The sequence below is a fragment of the Mesoplodon densirostris genome, chromosome 2 (assembly GCF_025265405.1).
Source record: "Mesoplodon densirostris isolate mMesDen1 chromosome 2, mMesDen1 primary haplotype, whole genome shotgun sequence".
NCBI lineage: Eukaryota > Metazoa > Chordata > Mammalia > Artiodactyla > Ziphiidae > Mesoplodon > Mesoplodon densirostris.
The window spans coordinates 30,050,455-30,067,805 of record NC_082662.1 but is presented as its reverse complement, the minus strand read 5'-3'; the positions used below and the strand labels follow the sequence as shown (position 1 = coordinate 30,067,805).

Sequence of the window (17,351 nt, the reverse complement as noted above, 5' to 3'; positions counted from 1 at the left end):
TAAGATCCCAACATGCCTTGGGGCAACTAAGCCTGGGTGCCACAACTAGAGAGCCCTCGCGCTGCAACGACAGAGCCCACGCACTCTGAAGCCCACGCGCCACCAGGAAAGATCCTGTGTGCCACAACTAAGACCCGGCGCAGCCAAAAAAAAAAAAAAAAGTTCTCCCTATAAGAAAAAACTTTTGCAACTATGTATGGTGACAGATGTTAACTAGACTTATTGTAGTGATCATTTCACAATATATATGAATATCAAATCATGTTATACACCTGAAACTAAAATGTTATATGTCAATTATATATCAATTAAAACATAAATAAAAACAAACTATTTCAAAACAGTACCTAAATTCCTGTCAGTAATTTAAACATCTTATTAGAAACCAAGATATGGAAAATTCTTACATTTCTCTTCAGTCTTAGGTCAGATTAGAAAATAACCAAGAGTTTTTAAAAAGTGAGCTAGAACTTGTCTACTTCTTTAGGTACATGGAATTGTATCTGCTTTTTAAAATTTTCTCTAAGTAAAAAAAAAAAAAAAAAAAAAGGAATCTGACCATTTCTTTTCCACTGCTAAAAATAAATCCATACCCCCTCTGATGGCAAAAAAAAAGCCTTACAAAATCTTAAAAGCCTCACAGTCTGCTATACTACCTTCCAATTCCCTGCATTTGGAATTCCTCAACACACCAGATTTTTGCAATTTTAATTTACATCACTATCATGGTAGTATCTATTATACTACATGGCATTTATTACTTACATTGTTTCTCACACTAGTCTTTAAGTTATTGGGAATAGAAGATGTATAGCAAAAATAATCAAATTCTATTTACAAGACCTCTGATAATTATAAAAGAAAGTGAATATTTGGTAGAAATGGATTTAGCAAAAAAGGACAATGACAACCCAGAAGTCCAAAAGAATTTAAATGTGCTTAAACTTCCTTGGAAAACAACCCTAAAATAGCAAATCCTAAGTAAGTCTTTAGAAATTTTGTATTATTTATCTTCTCTAGGAACATTTTAATGAATATCAGAGATTGCTCAATACTACCTCTAGGACACTTGAAATGTACACAAGTTATGCATAACATTAAGAATACAAGGAAATATAACTTATTAATAGATAAAAGTCAATTTTCTTCATTAATGAAAAGAGCTTTGGAAAAATAAGTGAAAAATTTAATATTACTATCATTTTCAAGGAAAGATTAAGATTTATCAGATTTTAAAAATTAAAAGTAAAGATGATAATGAATGATGTCAAGCAATTTTCAAGTTGGGTAAAATATCATCTGGCTTTATGAAGTTTATAAGAAATACACTTTTGAACTGACACAGAAAGGTTACAAATATAAAGGTGGGCAAAAGATAGAACAGGCAGATGTTAAAAGTAAGAGGAGCAGTAATAAAGAATTCAAGGGCAAAGTATTAAAGTGGACAAAGATGAAAGATATTTTATACTGAAAAAAATGCAATCCAGCAAACTTATATGTAATGCATCTTTCTGTAACAAAGACACTACTGAAATACATAAACAAACTCTGAATTACAAAAAGTAACTGAAAATATACAACCATGGAGAGGTCAAACAGACAAATTGAAGTAGGATACAGAAGACTTGAGTAATATAATTAATATACCTGATTTAATAGATATATACAGAACTTGCAGCCTCCAAACCAGAGAATAATCATTCTTTTCAAAAACCCAAAGAACAGGGCTTCCCTGGTGGCGCAGTGGTTGAGAGTCCGCCTGCCGATGCAGGGGACACGGGTTCGTGCCCCGGTCCGGGAAGATCCCACATGCCACGGAGCGGCTGGGCCCGTGAGCCATGGCCGCTGAGCCTGCGCGTCCGGAGCCTGTGCTCCGCAACGGGAGAGGCCACAGCAGGGAGAGGCCCGCGTACCGCAAAAAAAAAAAAAACAAAAAAAACAAAAAAAAAACCCAAAGAACATTTGAAAGTTGGCTCTGCATAGATCTACATATAGATATATATATTTATAAAACTTTATAAATATATTTTTTAAACTTTGTATTTATAAAAGTTGGTTTCAAAGAAAATGTCATTAAAATTCAAAAAGTTAAAACTGAAATGTTGATCTTTGTCTAAACTTTAGATAAGATAAACCTGTCTAAAGATACTCACAGCAGCAATAGAAGGCTTCTTCCCATCACCAGCTGGTGGATGAGTGACATCTGCTCCCAAAAAGATCACTGGTTGCTGGAACACAGAAGGTCTTAAACACAGTTTTAAAAAGAGTTAGATCATTTTTTTCATTATTCTTTTACCTATTTCACACTACTGCAACACAACTGCAAGTTGTTGGCATAGCACAGAGGAGGTCCGTTATAGACAACTTCATAGGCTTGAACTACTGACAGCTTTATTCTCTTAAATCATGAATCTCTATTAAGTGAAGTATTCAGAGCAGTTTTCTGCCTTAAGCAGCGGTGCTGGTGGTTGCAAAGGTCAACTGCTGCTAGCATTCTTAATAGACATAAAATGATAAACTTCTTCATATTAATCCACTGATTTGTATCAATCGTTCTTTAATCTACTTACATTTTAAGCCAGTGTAATCTCTCAAGGAGATAAAGAATCATTAAACCACACTGGAAGGGATTATGGGACTCTACTACTCCCTCGCCTCTGACCAAAAGTATAAAATTTGAGTAACATACATTTAATAGTCATAAAGTAGCTAGCAGTTCATTTTATTTTTAAAACTGTATCCTTTAAGATTCAAATGACTCTTAGTTCTTGGAGTTGTTGATAAAATTCTACATTCATGTCATTTATGAATCTCATATAGGGATGGGAAGTAGAGGCAGTATGGAAAAACAGGAAAAAAAGAGCTTCTGTGTCAACAAGATATTTAATTTTTTAGAGCCCTAGTTGCTTCAACTATTAAAAGGAAACCTGTTGTTCAATTCTCCAAATAACAGCCTCTTCCCCAGCACCCTATTTCTAGGTCATTACGTGTCATACTTCCTAAGAGCTCTTAGACATGATGGTGATATAACAGTAACATCTGTTGTCCCACTGACTCCGCCAGGAGTTGATATGGCTTCCTTAATTGAGATGCCCCCCCATCCAACTCCACCCAAAGCCCCTAAAGGAGGGAAGAAAGGCTTCCCTCACTTTCTAGGTGAGTGAGTTGCCTCATGACACCAGCTTGAAGATGACTACCAAACAATGAGAAAGTTCTTCAGGCTGGGCTCTCCAGTGAAAAATAAATAAAATTCTCAATACTTTCTAGCCAGGGATGAGGTACTTTGCATACTAAATGAAAATGGAGATGGGAGGGGATTTTTCATAAAGGAATCTTGTAAATTTTGCCAATCAAAATTCTTAAGTTTTTGCCAAAATATCTACTTATCTCCCATGGCAGGAATCATCAAAGGTGTCTCTTACACAGGTCTTAGATATGGCAATACAGAGAAAAATTAATATTTTATTAGGTGATTAGCTTATCTTACCTTTGATGAGGTACAAGAATATTATTGATCCCTCCAAGTTTAACATTTATCTTTAGGCACAGGTTTGAGAGAGTTTGAGGGGATGTTTTTATTACATTCTTGACTTGAACACACTGTGTAGCCATACCCAAAAGTGTATCTCCAACACGTTTCACCTCCGCTATGGAACAAATACAAATACCTCTAGTTATAAAAAGGCAAATTTTACTGAAAATTAAGCTGCTATGTATGTTTCCCCTTGTGAAATACATCGCTGTATTACAGGATACCAAAACTTATACCAATATTAAAACAATGTTATTAAAATTTAAAGTATACTGCTTTTTTTTTTTTTTTCAGCCATGCTGCGCGGCTTGTGGGATTTTAATTCCCCAACCGGGGACTGAACCCGAGCCCTCTGCAGTGAGAGCGCGGATCCTAACCACTGGACCGCCAGGGAATTCCCTATACTGCCTTATTTGATTATATAAATGTGCAGAGTTTTGAGGGCATTCAAGAGTGCAATTAGTGGGACTTCCCTGGTGGTCCAGGGGTTAAGAATACGCCTTCCAATGCAGGGACGCAGGTTCGATCCCTGGTGGAGGAACTAAGATCCCACATGCCGTGGGGCAACTAATCCTGTGCGCCACAACTACTGAGCCCATGTGCTCTGGAGCCTGCGTCTGTCTGCAGGCCACAACTAGAGAAGCCCTCACGCTGCAATGAAGACCCAGAGCAGCCAAAATTAAAAAAAAAAAAAAAAAAAAAGAGTGCAATTAGTAATATACTGTCTATCTTAAATGTTTTAACTTGTTATCTAGCCAATTAAAATAAACTAGATCTTTTGAATGAACTGCTTCCAGCATTTCTGAAAACTGTGTTCTACAATATACAACTATAAAATATGAAAAAAAATCCTAAAAAATAAAGTATACTTACTGCCTTGAAGATTAGCTTAAGTATTTAGTGATATTTTTTTCCAGTTGTTTTCTTCATATATAAGGAAGCATACTTTTGTCTTCACGAAAATAGTATAACCACAATAACCGAAAAACCAGAGAAAAATATCATACATAAACCCTTATTAGTATTTAATTGTACTCTCTTCCAATAATGTTCTCATTTGCATTATTTTAATGTAGTTATAATCACAGTATACTTATAGCTTTCAATCCGATTCTCTAAACTTTAATTTAGAAATATAGAGGTATTACTGTATAAAGGTTTTTATCCTGTTCCTTTCCTTATCCTGTTTCCTGTTCCTCTCCCCCTCTCTGCCATTGTAACTACCATAAAGAGTTCGGTGTACATAACTTCTTATATATAACACATGGAAAACACTTTTAAACAAAAATTGAGAATATACTATACACTCTATTGTGTAACTTGTCATATTCACTTAATAATATACTACGCTCTGAATGCCAATATATAGATGCCCTTATTATTTATAACAACAGCAGTTACTTTGTTTTTAAATGCCATAAGGTATCTAACCACTACTCATACACCGACATATTTTTAACTTTTTCCAGGTTTCCATTATTTCAAACAATGCTATGAATAACATCCTTGTATATTTAACTTTCATTTGGTTATATAACTATAGCTTCAGGATAAATTTCTACAGGTAGAATCAAGGGATCAGATATATATATACTTAACATTTTTATAGATACTGAAAAGTTGCCCTCTAAAAAGGTTTATTAATTCATTCAACAAATATTTAATGAGCCACCTAATACATGCTAGTACTGTGCGAAGCTCTGGATATACAGTGTTAAGTCAAGAGAGACATTGTTCTTGCCCTCACAGAGCTTATAGTCTAGTCAGAGAAATAGCCATTAATTAAATAACTTCAAATTTAACATTGTAACTGTGCAACAACATAAAGGAGTGGTAACAAGGTGCTGTAAGACAATAAAAGTGAGAGAATTTGACCTTGTCAGGGAGGTCAGGCAAAGCTTCCCCAAGGAAGGGATGTCTGAACTAAAATTCAAAAGAATGTGTGTTTACTTACTTGGTAAAGGGTGGAAGATGGATTATGAGAAGCAATACAGGTAGAAGGAAGAGGATAAACAAAGAGTTTTTGTGGGGAAAAAAGAGCATAAAGTGAGATGAATTCTGAAGAGGTAAGAAGTCATGGATTACGGGCTTCCCTGGTGGCGCAGTGGTTAAGAATCCGCCTGCCAATGCAGGGGACACGGGTTCAAGCCCTGGTCTGGGAAGATCCCATATGCTGCGGAGCAACTAAGCCTGTGTGCCACAACTACTGAGCCTGAACTCTAGAGCCCATGAGCCACAGCTACCGAGCCCTCGTGCCACAGCTACTGAAGCCTGCGCGCCTAGAGCCCATGCTTCACAACAAGAGAGGCCACCGCAATGAGAAGCTTGCGCATCACACAAAGAGTAGCCCCCACTCGCTGCAACTAGAGAAAGCCTGTGCGCAGCAACGAAGACCCAACTCAGCCAAAAATAAAAAATAAATAAATTTACTAAAAAAAAGTCACAGATTAGAACATGCAAATCCTTGGAAGATAATCTTAAATATCAATTTTACCAATTGTATAATGAAAAACTACTGAAGTGGGGGTGATAGGGAAGGGGATAAAATCAGATTTGTACTTTAAAAATACCACTCTGGACATTAGCTATAGCACCAAAGCATAAAAGATTAGAAGTCATCATTTCCATCTTCACAACAACAACAAAAAAAGCTGAACAAACTGAAAATCAATGACTTGTCTTAGTCTTAGATCCATCAGAGAAAACTGCCACCCCCAAAACAGGTGAATACAGAGAATCACAGCCAAGATCAGCTTATTAGAAGCAAAAGCTGATGAAGCCATTAACTGCAGGAACAATTAAACACTGACTCCTGGGAATTCCCTGGTGGACTAGTGGTTAGGACTCCATACTCTCACCGCCAAGGGCCTGGGTTCAATCCCTGGGTGGGGAACTAAGATCCCACAAGCTGTGCAGTGTGGCCACAAACCAACCAACCAACCAACCAACAAAAACGAAACAACGAAAAACAACATGTACAAAAAAACCACACACACTAACTCCTATAACTCAATAAGAAAAAACCCAAACAATCCAAATAAAAATGACCACAGGACTTGAATAGACATTTCTCCAAAGACGATCTACAAATGTTCAGTAAACACCTGAAAAGGCGTTCCACATCACTAATCATTAGGAAAATGCAAATGAAAACCATAAAGAGATACTACTTCACACCCAATAGGATGGCTAAAATAAATAAATAAGTATTGGCAAGAACGTGGAGAAACTGGAACCTTGTACACTGCTGACAGGAATGCAAAATGGTGCAGACTCTGTACAAAACAGTAAGGCAATTGCTCAAAAAACTAAAACAGAATTATATAATCCAGCAATTTCACTTCTGGTAATATACCCAAGAAAACTGAAAGGAAGGACTGGAACAGAGAGCTGTATACTCATGTTCAAAGCAGCATTATTCACAGTAGCCCAAAGGTGGAACTAATCCAAGTGCCCATTGATGAACAGATGAACAAAATGTGTATATACATACAATGGAATATTATTCAGCCTTAAAAAGGAAGAAAATTCTGATACATACTATAACATGGATAAACCTTAAGGACATTATGCTTAATGAGATAAACAGTCACAAAAGGACAAATACTATATGATTTATTCAGTCAAATTCATAGAGACAGAAAGTAGAATATAGGTTTCTAGGGGTTGGGGAGGGGAGATGGGGAGTTAGTGCTGAGTTTCAGTTAGGGATGATGGAAAAGTTCTGGAGATGGATGGTGGTGCTGGTTGTACAACACTGAATGTACTTAATGTCACTGAACATTGTTACTTGTTAAAATGGTAAATTTTTTGTTTTATATATTAGTATATTTTACAACAAAAAAGGGGAAGAAAATTCTGATACATACTACAACACAGATAAACCTTGAGGACATTACCCTAAGTGAAATAAGCCAGAAACAAAGGGATAAGTATTGTATGATTCCATTTATATAAGTTATTAGAATAGGTAAATTCATAGAGACAGAAAGTAGAATAGAGGCTACTAGGTGTTGGTGGGTAGGGGAATGGGGTGTTACTATTTAATGGGTACAGAGTTTCTGTTTGAGATGATGAAAAAGTTCTGGAAGCGGGGGCCTCCCTGGTGGCGCAAGTGGTTGAGAGTCCGCCTGCCGATGCAGGGGATACGGGTTCGTGCCCCGGTCTGGGAGGATCCCATATGCCGCGGAGCGGCTGGGCCCGTGAGCCATGGCCGCTGAGCCTGCGCGTCCAGAGCCTGCGCGTCCGGAGCCTGTGCTCCGCAACGGGGGAGGCCACAACAGTGAGAGGCCCGCATACCGCAAAAAAAAAAAAAAAAAAAAAAAGTTCTGGAAGTGGACAGTAGTTATGGCTGCACAATGCTGTGAATATACTTAATGCCAGTGAATTGTGTACTTTAAGGTGGTTAAAATGGTAAATTTTATGTTATGTATATTTTATCACACATATACAGAAAAAACTTGTTTAAAAATAGTTAATTCAGGGGCTTCCCTCGTGGCGCAGTGGTTGAGAGTCCGCCTGCCGATGCAGGGGACATGGGTTTGTGCCCTGGTCTGGGAAGATCCCACATGCCGCGGAGCGGCTGGGCCCGTGAGCCATGGCCGCTGAGCCTGCGCGTCTGGAGCCTGTGCTCCGCAACGGGAGAGGCCACAGCAGTGAGAGGCTCTCGTACCGCAAAAAAAAAAAAAAAAAAAAAAAAATGGTACAGAGTCTGCACCATTTTGCATTCCTGTCAGCAGTGTACACTCCTGTGAAAACAGTACCTCAGAAGGAATGAAAACTACAATCAAAATTTGGCACCTGGGACTTCCCTGGTGGTCCAGTGGTGAAGACGCTGAGCTTCCACTGCAAGGGGTTCGATTCCTGGTGGGGGAACTAAAAGCCCGCAAGCCACGCAGCGTGGCCAAAAAAAAAAAAAAATTGACACCAAGTGACATTTATAGAAGGTATCACCTACACCAACATGAGACAAATGTAGAGGTCTCAGGGCTCTGGCAAAACAGGGCAGGACTACAGAAGAAACTGAAATACAGGCAGCAGCACTCAATAAACAAAAATGAAATTTAAGAAGTGGCAGATGATGAAAGAGTTTTTCTATGAAAAAAACAAATGGGATGACAGCTATAAAGGTGCTGCGTTTTTTTTTTTTTTTTGCAGTACGCGGGCCTCTCACTGTTGTGGCCTCTCCCGTTGCGGAGCACAGGCTCCAGACGCGCAGGCTCAGCGGCCATGGCTCACGGGCCCAGCCGCTCCACGGCATGTGGGATCTTCCCAGACCAGGGCACGAACCCGTGTCCCCTGCATCAGCAGGCGGACTCTCAACCACTGCGCCACCAGGGAAGCCCAAAGGTGCTGTTTTTGAAAATAAGAATTCCAGAATGATTTAACACTTGAAACTATGTGAGTAGATAATTTGATTTACAAGTAAACATAAGCAAATAATTTTTTAAAAAGTGAAGGGGAAATATGACAAATAAAAACTAAGGGAATCTGTTGACAGTAGACTTGCCTTGAAATAAATGATAAAAGATGTTTTTCAGAAAGAAGGAAAAGTATACAGGTCGGAAGTCCAGATCTATATATAAAAAAAGGTCAGAGAAGGAATAAATAAAAGTAAAATAAAATCTTTTACTTTCTTATTCTTAACTGAACTAAGAGATACTGTTCAAAATAATAATAGCAACAATATATTGTGTGGTTACAACTTACGGATAGGTGAAATGAATGACAGCAATACTGTAAGGGGGAGGGAGGAATTGGGAATACTTTGTTATAAGGTATCTACACTATCTGTGAAGTGGTACAGAATTATCAAAAGCGAACTCAGATTAGTTCTAAATGTATACTGCAAACTCTAGGGAAACCATTAAAAGTAAAAAAAAAAAAAAGTATAATTGATGTAAGAGAGAAAATGGAATAATATAAAACGCTCATTTAAAACCATAAAATGGAGGGGCTTCCCTGGTGGCGCAGTGGTTAAGAATCCACTTGCCAATGCAGGGGACATGGGTTTGAGCCCTGGTCCAGGAAGATCTCACATGTCATGGAGCAACTAAGCCTGTGCGCCATAACTGCTGGGCCTGCACTCTAGAGCCTGCGAGCCACAACTACTGAGCCTGCGTGCTACAACTACCGAAGCCTGTGCGCCTAGAGCCTGTGCTCCACAACAAGAGAAGCCACCGCAATGAGAAGCCTGCGCACCGCAACAAAGAGTAGCCCCGCTCGCCACAACTAGAGAAAGCCCACGTGCAGCAATGCAGACCCAATGCAGCCAAAAATAAATAAATAAAATAAATAAATTTATTTTAAAAAACCCATAAAATGGAGAAAAAGAGGGGAAGATAAAATATAAGACCCAGGGACTTCCCTGGTGGCGCAGTGGTTAAGACTCCACGCTCCCAATGCAGGGGGCCTGGGTTCGATCCCTGGTCAGGGAACTAGATCCCACACGCATGCTGCAACAAGAGTTCACATGCCACAACTAAGGAGCCTGAGTGCCACAACTAAGGAGTCTGCCTGCTGCAACTAAGACCCACCACAACCAAAAAAAAAAAAAAAAAAAAAAAAGACCCAAACTACATATTGCCTACAAGAAACCAATTCTAAAATAAAGTGATACAGAAAGATATACCATGCTAACACCAATAAAAAGAAAACTGAAGTCGCTGTATTTTTTCACACAAAGTATATTTCAGAACTAGGAAGATTATCAGGGATAAAGAGGGGTATTACATAATAATAAAAGGGTCAATTCTTCAAGAAGACAGGACAATCTTTAACATGTATGCAGCTAAGAAAAGAATGCCAAAATAAGTGAGGCAAAAACTGATAGAATTGCAAGGAGAAACAAACAAATCCACTATTATAGTGGAGACTTCAATGCACTTTCATCAGTAACTGACAGATCCAGCAGGCAGAAGATAAGTATATATTCAATAGCTGACTTGAACAGTACCATCAATCAACTGATTCTAAGAGTCATTTATAAAATACTTCACTCAATAACAGCAGAATACACATTCTTCTCAAGCTCACATAGAACATTCATTAAGGAAGACCACATTATGGTCCTAAAACACACCTTAACAAATATGAAAGAACAGAAATCATACAAAGTATGGTCCCAGACCACAGTGGAATTAAACTAGAAATCAATAATGGAAAGATAGCCAGGAAATTCCAAAATATCTATATATTAAACAATGTAATTCTATGAGACGTGGATTAAAGAAGAAGTCTTGAGAAATTTAAAAATATTTTGAACTAAATGAAAATGAAATACAACTTACCAAAATTAGTGTGATGCAGTGAAAGCAGTACTTAAGAGACAAATTTATGGCACTGAGTGCAGAGAAGAAAGATCTAAAATCAATAATCTATGTTTCTACCTTAGAACGATAAAGAAGAACAATATAGGCCTAGAACAAGCAGAAGGAAAAAAATCTTAATTAGAGCAGAAATCAATGAAATTGAAAATAAGAAATCAACAGAGGAAAATGAAGGAAACGAAAAAGCTAGTTCTTTGAAAAGATCAAAGAAATTCATAAACCTCTAGCCAGACTAATCAAGAAAAAAAACAGACAACACAAATTATTAATATCAGAAATGAAAAAAGGGTCATTGGCCCCAAGGACATTTAAAGGATAATAAAAGAATACTATGAAAAACTTTAGGCCCACAAATTTGTTAACTTACATGAAGTGGACCAATTCCTTGAATGACACTACCAAATCTCACACAGAAGAAACAGATAATCTGAATAGATGTGTACCTATTAAAAAAACTGAATCAATAATTAACAACTTTCCAAAAAAAGAAAGTACCAGGCCCAGATGGTTTCACTGGCGAATTCTACCAAACATTCAAGGAACAAATGATACCAATTCTCTGCAATCTCTTCCAGAAAACAGAAGCAGAGGAAATACTCATGATTCTGAGGCCAAAATACCCTAATACCCAAACCAGAAAAAGACATTACAAGAAAGGAAAACTACAGATCAATATCTCTCATGAACACAGATGCAAAATCTTCAACAAAATATTAGCAAATTGAATCCAACAATGTGTAAGAATTACATACCATCCCCAAGTGGGATTTATCCCAGGCACGCAAGGCTGGGTTCAACATTTCGAAAATCAATTAAAGTAATTAATCACATGAAGAGAAAAAAAAAGAAGAAAAATCATATGATCATATCAACAGATGCAGAAAAGAACATTTTGCAAACTCCATCATCCATTCATAATAAAAACTCTCAGCAAAACTAGGACTGGAGGGCTTCCCTGGTGGTGCAGTGGTTGAGAGTCTGCCTCCTGATGCAGGGGACATGGGTTCGTGCCCCTGTCCGGGAAGATCCCACATGCCGTGGAGCGGCTGGGCCCGTGAGCCATGGCCGCTGAGCCTGCGCGTCCGGAGCCTGTGCTCCGCAATGGGAGAGGCCACAACAGTGAGAGGCCTGCGTACCACACACACAAAAAAAACCAAAAAAAAAACTAGGACTGGAGGGGAACTTCCTCAACTTGATAAATAACAATTATAGAAAGCTTATAGCTAACATCATGTTTACTGCTGAGAAACTAGATGTTTTCCCCCTAAAGTCAGGAACAATGCAAGAATGTCTCCTCTCACCACTGCTATTCAACATCGTATTGGAATTCCTAGCTAATGCAAGGAAAAGTATATAAAAGTATACAGACTAGGAAGGAAAAAATAAAACTGTCTTTGTTCATAGAGAACATGACTGCCTACTCAGAAAACCCCCCAAAATTGACAAAAGCTTCCTGGAACTAATAAGTGACTACAGCAAGGTTTCAGGATACAAAATAAATATACAAAAATCAACTGCATTCCTAAATACTAAAAATGAACAACTAGAATTTAAAATTAAAAACACAATACCATTTATAGTAGAAAAAGAAAAAAACAATATACTTAGATATAAATCTAAATGAGGAAAACTATAAAACTCTGATAAAAGAAATCAAAGAAGCTCTGAACAAAGAGATATTCCATGTTCAAGGATAGAAGACTTAACATTAAGATGTCAATTCTTCCCAGCTTGATCTATAGATTCAATGTAATCCCAACAAAAGTCTCAGCAAGTTATTTTGTGATACTGACAAACTGATTCTAAAGTTTATATAGATAGGCAAAAGACCTATTAGCTAATACAACAGGGAAGAAGAAGAACAACGTCAGAGAACTGACATCATCTGACTTCAAGACTTATCACAAAGCTAAATTAATCAAGACAGTGTGGTTTTAGCAAATGAATGGACATACAGACCAATGAAACAAAATAAAGAGTCCAGATATAGACTGACACAAATATAGTCAATCATTCACAAAGTAGCAAAGGCAATTTCATGGAGAAAGAGAATCTTTCCAACAAATGGTGCTGAAACAATTGGAATCCACATGCAAAAAAAAAAAAAAAAAAAAGAAAACAAAACAGTCTAGATACAGACCTTACACCTTTCACAGAAGTTAAGTCAAAATGGATTATAAACCTATATGTAAAAAAGAAAACTATAAAACTACTAGAAGATAACACAGTATAAAACTTAGACTATAACACCAAAAATGAGCTGTGAAAGAAAAAAATTGATGACTTTATTAAAATTTGGACTTCATTAAAATTTAAAACTTGTGCTCTATGAAAGACACTTAAGAGAAGACAAGCCACAGCCTAGGAGAAAATTATTTGCAAAATAAGTATCTGATAAAACACATGTATCCAAACATACAAAGAATTCTTAAAACTGAACAATAAGAAAACAAACACATCAATTAAAAAATGAGCAAAAGATTGGAACAGACATTTCATCAAAGATATACAGATGGCAAATAAGCACATGAAAAGGTGCTCTCTCTCTCCCTCTCTCTCCCTCTATTTTTTTGGCCAAGCCACGCAGTATGCAGGATCTCAGTTCCCCAACTAGGGACTGAACCCATGCCCTCTGCAGTGGAAGCACGGAGTCTTAACCACTGGACTGCCAGGGAAGTCCCGTGCTCAATATTGTGTTATTAACGAACTGCAAATTAAAATTACAATAAAATACTACTACATGCCTATTAGAATTGCTAAAATCCAAAAAACTGACAATACCAAATGCTGAAGAGGATGTAGAGCGACAGGCACTCTCATTCACTGCTGATGGGAATACAAAATGGTACAGTCACTTTTTGGCAGTCTTATCATTTGATATAGCAGTTGTGCTCCTGGTTACATACCAAATTGAGTTAGAAACTTATGTCCACACAAAAACCTGCACATGAATGTTTGAGCAGTATTATACATAAATGCCCCAAACTGGAAGCAATCAAGATGTCCCTCAACAGGTACATGTATAACAAACTGTAGTACAACCACACAATGCAATATTAAATATTATTCAGCATTAAAAAGAAATGACTTTATCAAGCCACAAAAAGACATGGTGGAATCTTAAATATTGTTAACTGAAAGTGGCCAATCAGAAAAGGGGACATACCATATGACTCCAACTATATAACATTTTAGAAAAGGCAAAACTGTAGAGACATAAAAAGCCCAGTGGTTGTCAGGGGTTTGAGGAGATGGAGGGAGAGATGAGTAAGTGGACCACAGGGGATTTTTAGAGCAGTGAAACTATTCTTTGATACTGTCATAGTAGATACGTGACATTATGGATTTGTCAAAACCCATAGACCTGTACACATAAAGAGTAAACTTTAATGTAAACTGTGGATAATATGTTAATAATAATTTATCAATACTGGTTCATTAAATGTACCACTCTAATACAAAATGTTAAAAATAGGGAAATCTGTGTACAGGGCAAGGAAGGCATATAGGAACTCTCTATACTATCTGCTCAATTTTTCTGTAAACCTAAAACTGTTCTAAAAAATAAAATCTATTAGAAAAATCACTCACTGAATCACTGAGTGAAGCAGTGTAGAAAACGGACTGAAAGTGAACTAGAGGGAATGAAGGCAAGAATATCAGCTTGGAGGCTATGGTAATATCAACTTTCTCTCCCATCAACAGTGTATGAGAATGTATATTTATTCATGCCTTTGCCAAAAATGGGTATTATCATTGTTGGTGAAAAATAATTTGTTCTAGTTCATATTTCTTTAATGACTAATGAGGCTCAGCATCTTTTCATTGATAATTGACCATTTGCATTTCTTTTTTACGTCCTTTGTCTTTTTCAGTTGTTTGTTCTTACCTTGATTTACAAATTCTTTGAGTTTAACACATTCTGTATTTTATCACAACTTAAAAAATATCTTTTGAATTTTATAACCATCATTTTTAATCACTGCATATTATTTCACCAACATACCACTTACTCACTGTTTAAAACCAGTTCTTAGTAGTTTTTCAATGTCACAGATATCATTATGAAAATCTTGTACATAGAGATTTTTCTACATTATGAATTATTTTCTTTGAACATATTTTTGGAATGGGAAATACTGAACTGTTGACTACAAGCACATTTTTATACTTTCGATGAAAGGATATTATCAATTTATAATGCCATCAGCAATATATTAAAATACAAGATTCACTGCATACTCACAATCACTAGGTAGTACAGTATTTAAATATATTTGCTAATTTAGTAGCATAAAAATTTTCCTTTTATTAATTTGTACTTTTCTTTATCGGTGAAAACCAACATTTTCTCAAATATTTACTTGTTTTTTCTTGAGAAATTTTGGTTTATATTCTTTGCTCATTAATGTAGGGGAATATAAAAATTTTTTCCTTTGAATGCAATAACAGATCCATATGGATATTTTAACTAATAATAAACTAGCCCTTTGCTGTCTCCATTTGCTGCAAATATTTTTCACGTTCTATGGTTTCCTTTCAATTTTAGTTAGCCACCTGTGATGTATGGAAAATTTAACTTTTATGCAGTCAAATCTAACAATTTTCTTATGTGAATTCTATCATTTTAAGCTTAAATAATTATACTCCATTCAGTAGTTTGAAAATTATACTTTCTTTGTGTTTTTCCATGTTTCAATGATTTATACTTAACATATTAATCTCATAAACTTTAATTTATTTACAATAATAATAGCTAACATTTATTGAGCATTCACTACATGACAGGTGCTATCATAGACCCAGTTTACATATGTAAATTTATTTAATCCTTACAACTACCTTCTATGGGTTAGGTATTTGTAGTATCCCAATTTCATAGATGAGGAAACTCAGGCTTTGTGTGGTTAAGTAATTCAGGTAGTATCACACAGGTAGTATACCTGGCAAAACCTGGGTATTAAGCAGCATAGTCTGACTCCAGAGCCTGTGCTTTTAACTGCTACATTATACTGATACTCAAGTTATCTCAATGACATTTTTAATAAATAATTCTTCTTTTAATCATTGTTTTGTAAAGCTTCCTTTACTGAAATTCTTTTCACAGGGTCTCAGACTATTTAGTTTGCTCTCCAGATTTGTCTTTTTATAGTAACAATACATGTTTTTAAATACTATAGCTATAAAATATATTTTAATGTTTGATAGTTTTAGGATATGTGTTAGCATAATTCTAAAAGGAATATTTTTTTCTTGGCCATGCCGTGTGGTAAGCAGGATCTTAGATCCCCAACCAGGGACTGAACCCATACCCTCTGCATTGGGAGCGCGGAGTCTTAACCACTGGACTGCCAGGTAAGTCCCTAAAAGGAAGACTGAGTGCTTGAGGAAAAATGCAATCTTAATACAATATCCTTACCATACACTGGTGTCTTCCCTGGCAGGATGACAATAATGAGCTGTAGCCCAGAGTACGTGTTCTTGAGATGCCGGAACATGGGCTCCACGCTGTCTGCCCCCTGCGCGTATTTGCAGAAGCAAGGCTGGCCCTGGATGGGCATCCCTGCATCTTTAGAAATCTTACGCAGCTGGTCCGTGAAACCCCTAGAAGGAGAAATCACTAAAAATAAAACCTTTGTCTAGTCAGCAACACCTACAAAGTAGTAATGGGAAGTTTGGGAAGGGAATGGAGAATGAAGCAAAGATTTGTGTGCTCCGTATAAGAAGAGGTCACCAGACTACTGATGTTAAGGGCAATGGTTGGTCAGAAATCTATTTTGCAAACTAAGGACACTACTGTACAGTTATGTGGCATTTTGTAGTTCACAAAGGACATTAGTAGTAGAGTGTGCTGGTTAAGAGCTCAGCTCTACAGGTTCCAGTTCTAGTTCTGTTACTTACTAGCTATGGAATTTCAGGCAAATTTTTTCAGTTTCTCTCATCTGTAAAATGACCACTTTCAATATAGGGTTGGTGTGAAGATTAAATGAGATAATACATGTGAAGCACTTAGCACATTGCCCAAGACATGGTATAAAAGCTTGATAAATTTAAGCTATTATACATTTTCTATTTGATCCTGACAAGATTCATAAGTGGTAGGTAAGGTATTACTGCCATTTTATAAATCAGGAAACAGTTTCAGGGACATTAAGTATTTGACCAAGGTCAAATGCTTATTAGACAAATGGCAAGAGTAAGAACTATGAGCTAGTCCAGAATTTCTTTCTACAATAATACATATCTGACACTAGGATAGCAGGAAAGATTCTGTCCTCAGAAAAGATTAAAAAAAACAAGAAAACATTTAAAAAGAAATGAGGCAGACAGCACTTTAATGTACTTTTATCCACACTGAAAAAACAAAAGACTAATAATTTCTTATTTAAACAAAATTCTGCACTTAGCCTAGGATAAATAAGTAATAATGTTGGGGTTTAACAATCACTTTACTTGTTTTTAAAACAAATACGGTCCTAAGTCAAGGATCT

General features: G+C 36.7%; 1 protein-coding gene across 4 annotated transcripts in view; it reads right to left on the bottom strand.

Moving 5' to 3' along the window:
- Positions 1-17,351, bottom strand: part of AGO3 (argonaute RISC catalytic component 3) — a 116,997-nt gene that overhangs the window by 18,832 nt on the left and 80,814 nt on the right. For all 4 annotated transcript variants that reach the window (XM_060089481.1, XM_060089482.1, XM_060089483.1 and 1 more), the window contains 3 exons: positions 16,280-16,464; positions 3,488-3,647; positions 2,154-2,244 (listed from right to left, as the gene is read on the bottom strand). In XM_060089481.1, coding sequence (XP_059945464.1) covers positions 2,154-2,244; positions 3,488-3,647; positions 16,280-16,464 — 436 coding nt within the window. The remainder of the gene's footprint in view (positions 1-2,153; positions 2,245-3,487; positions 3,648-16,279; positions 16,465-17,351) is intronic.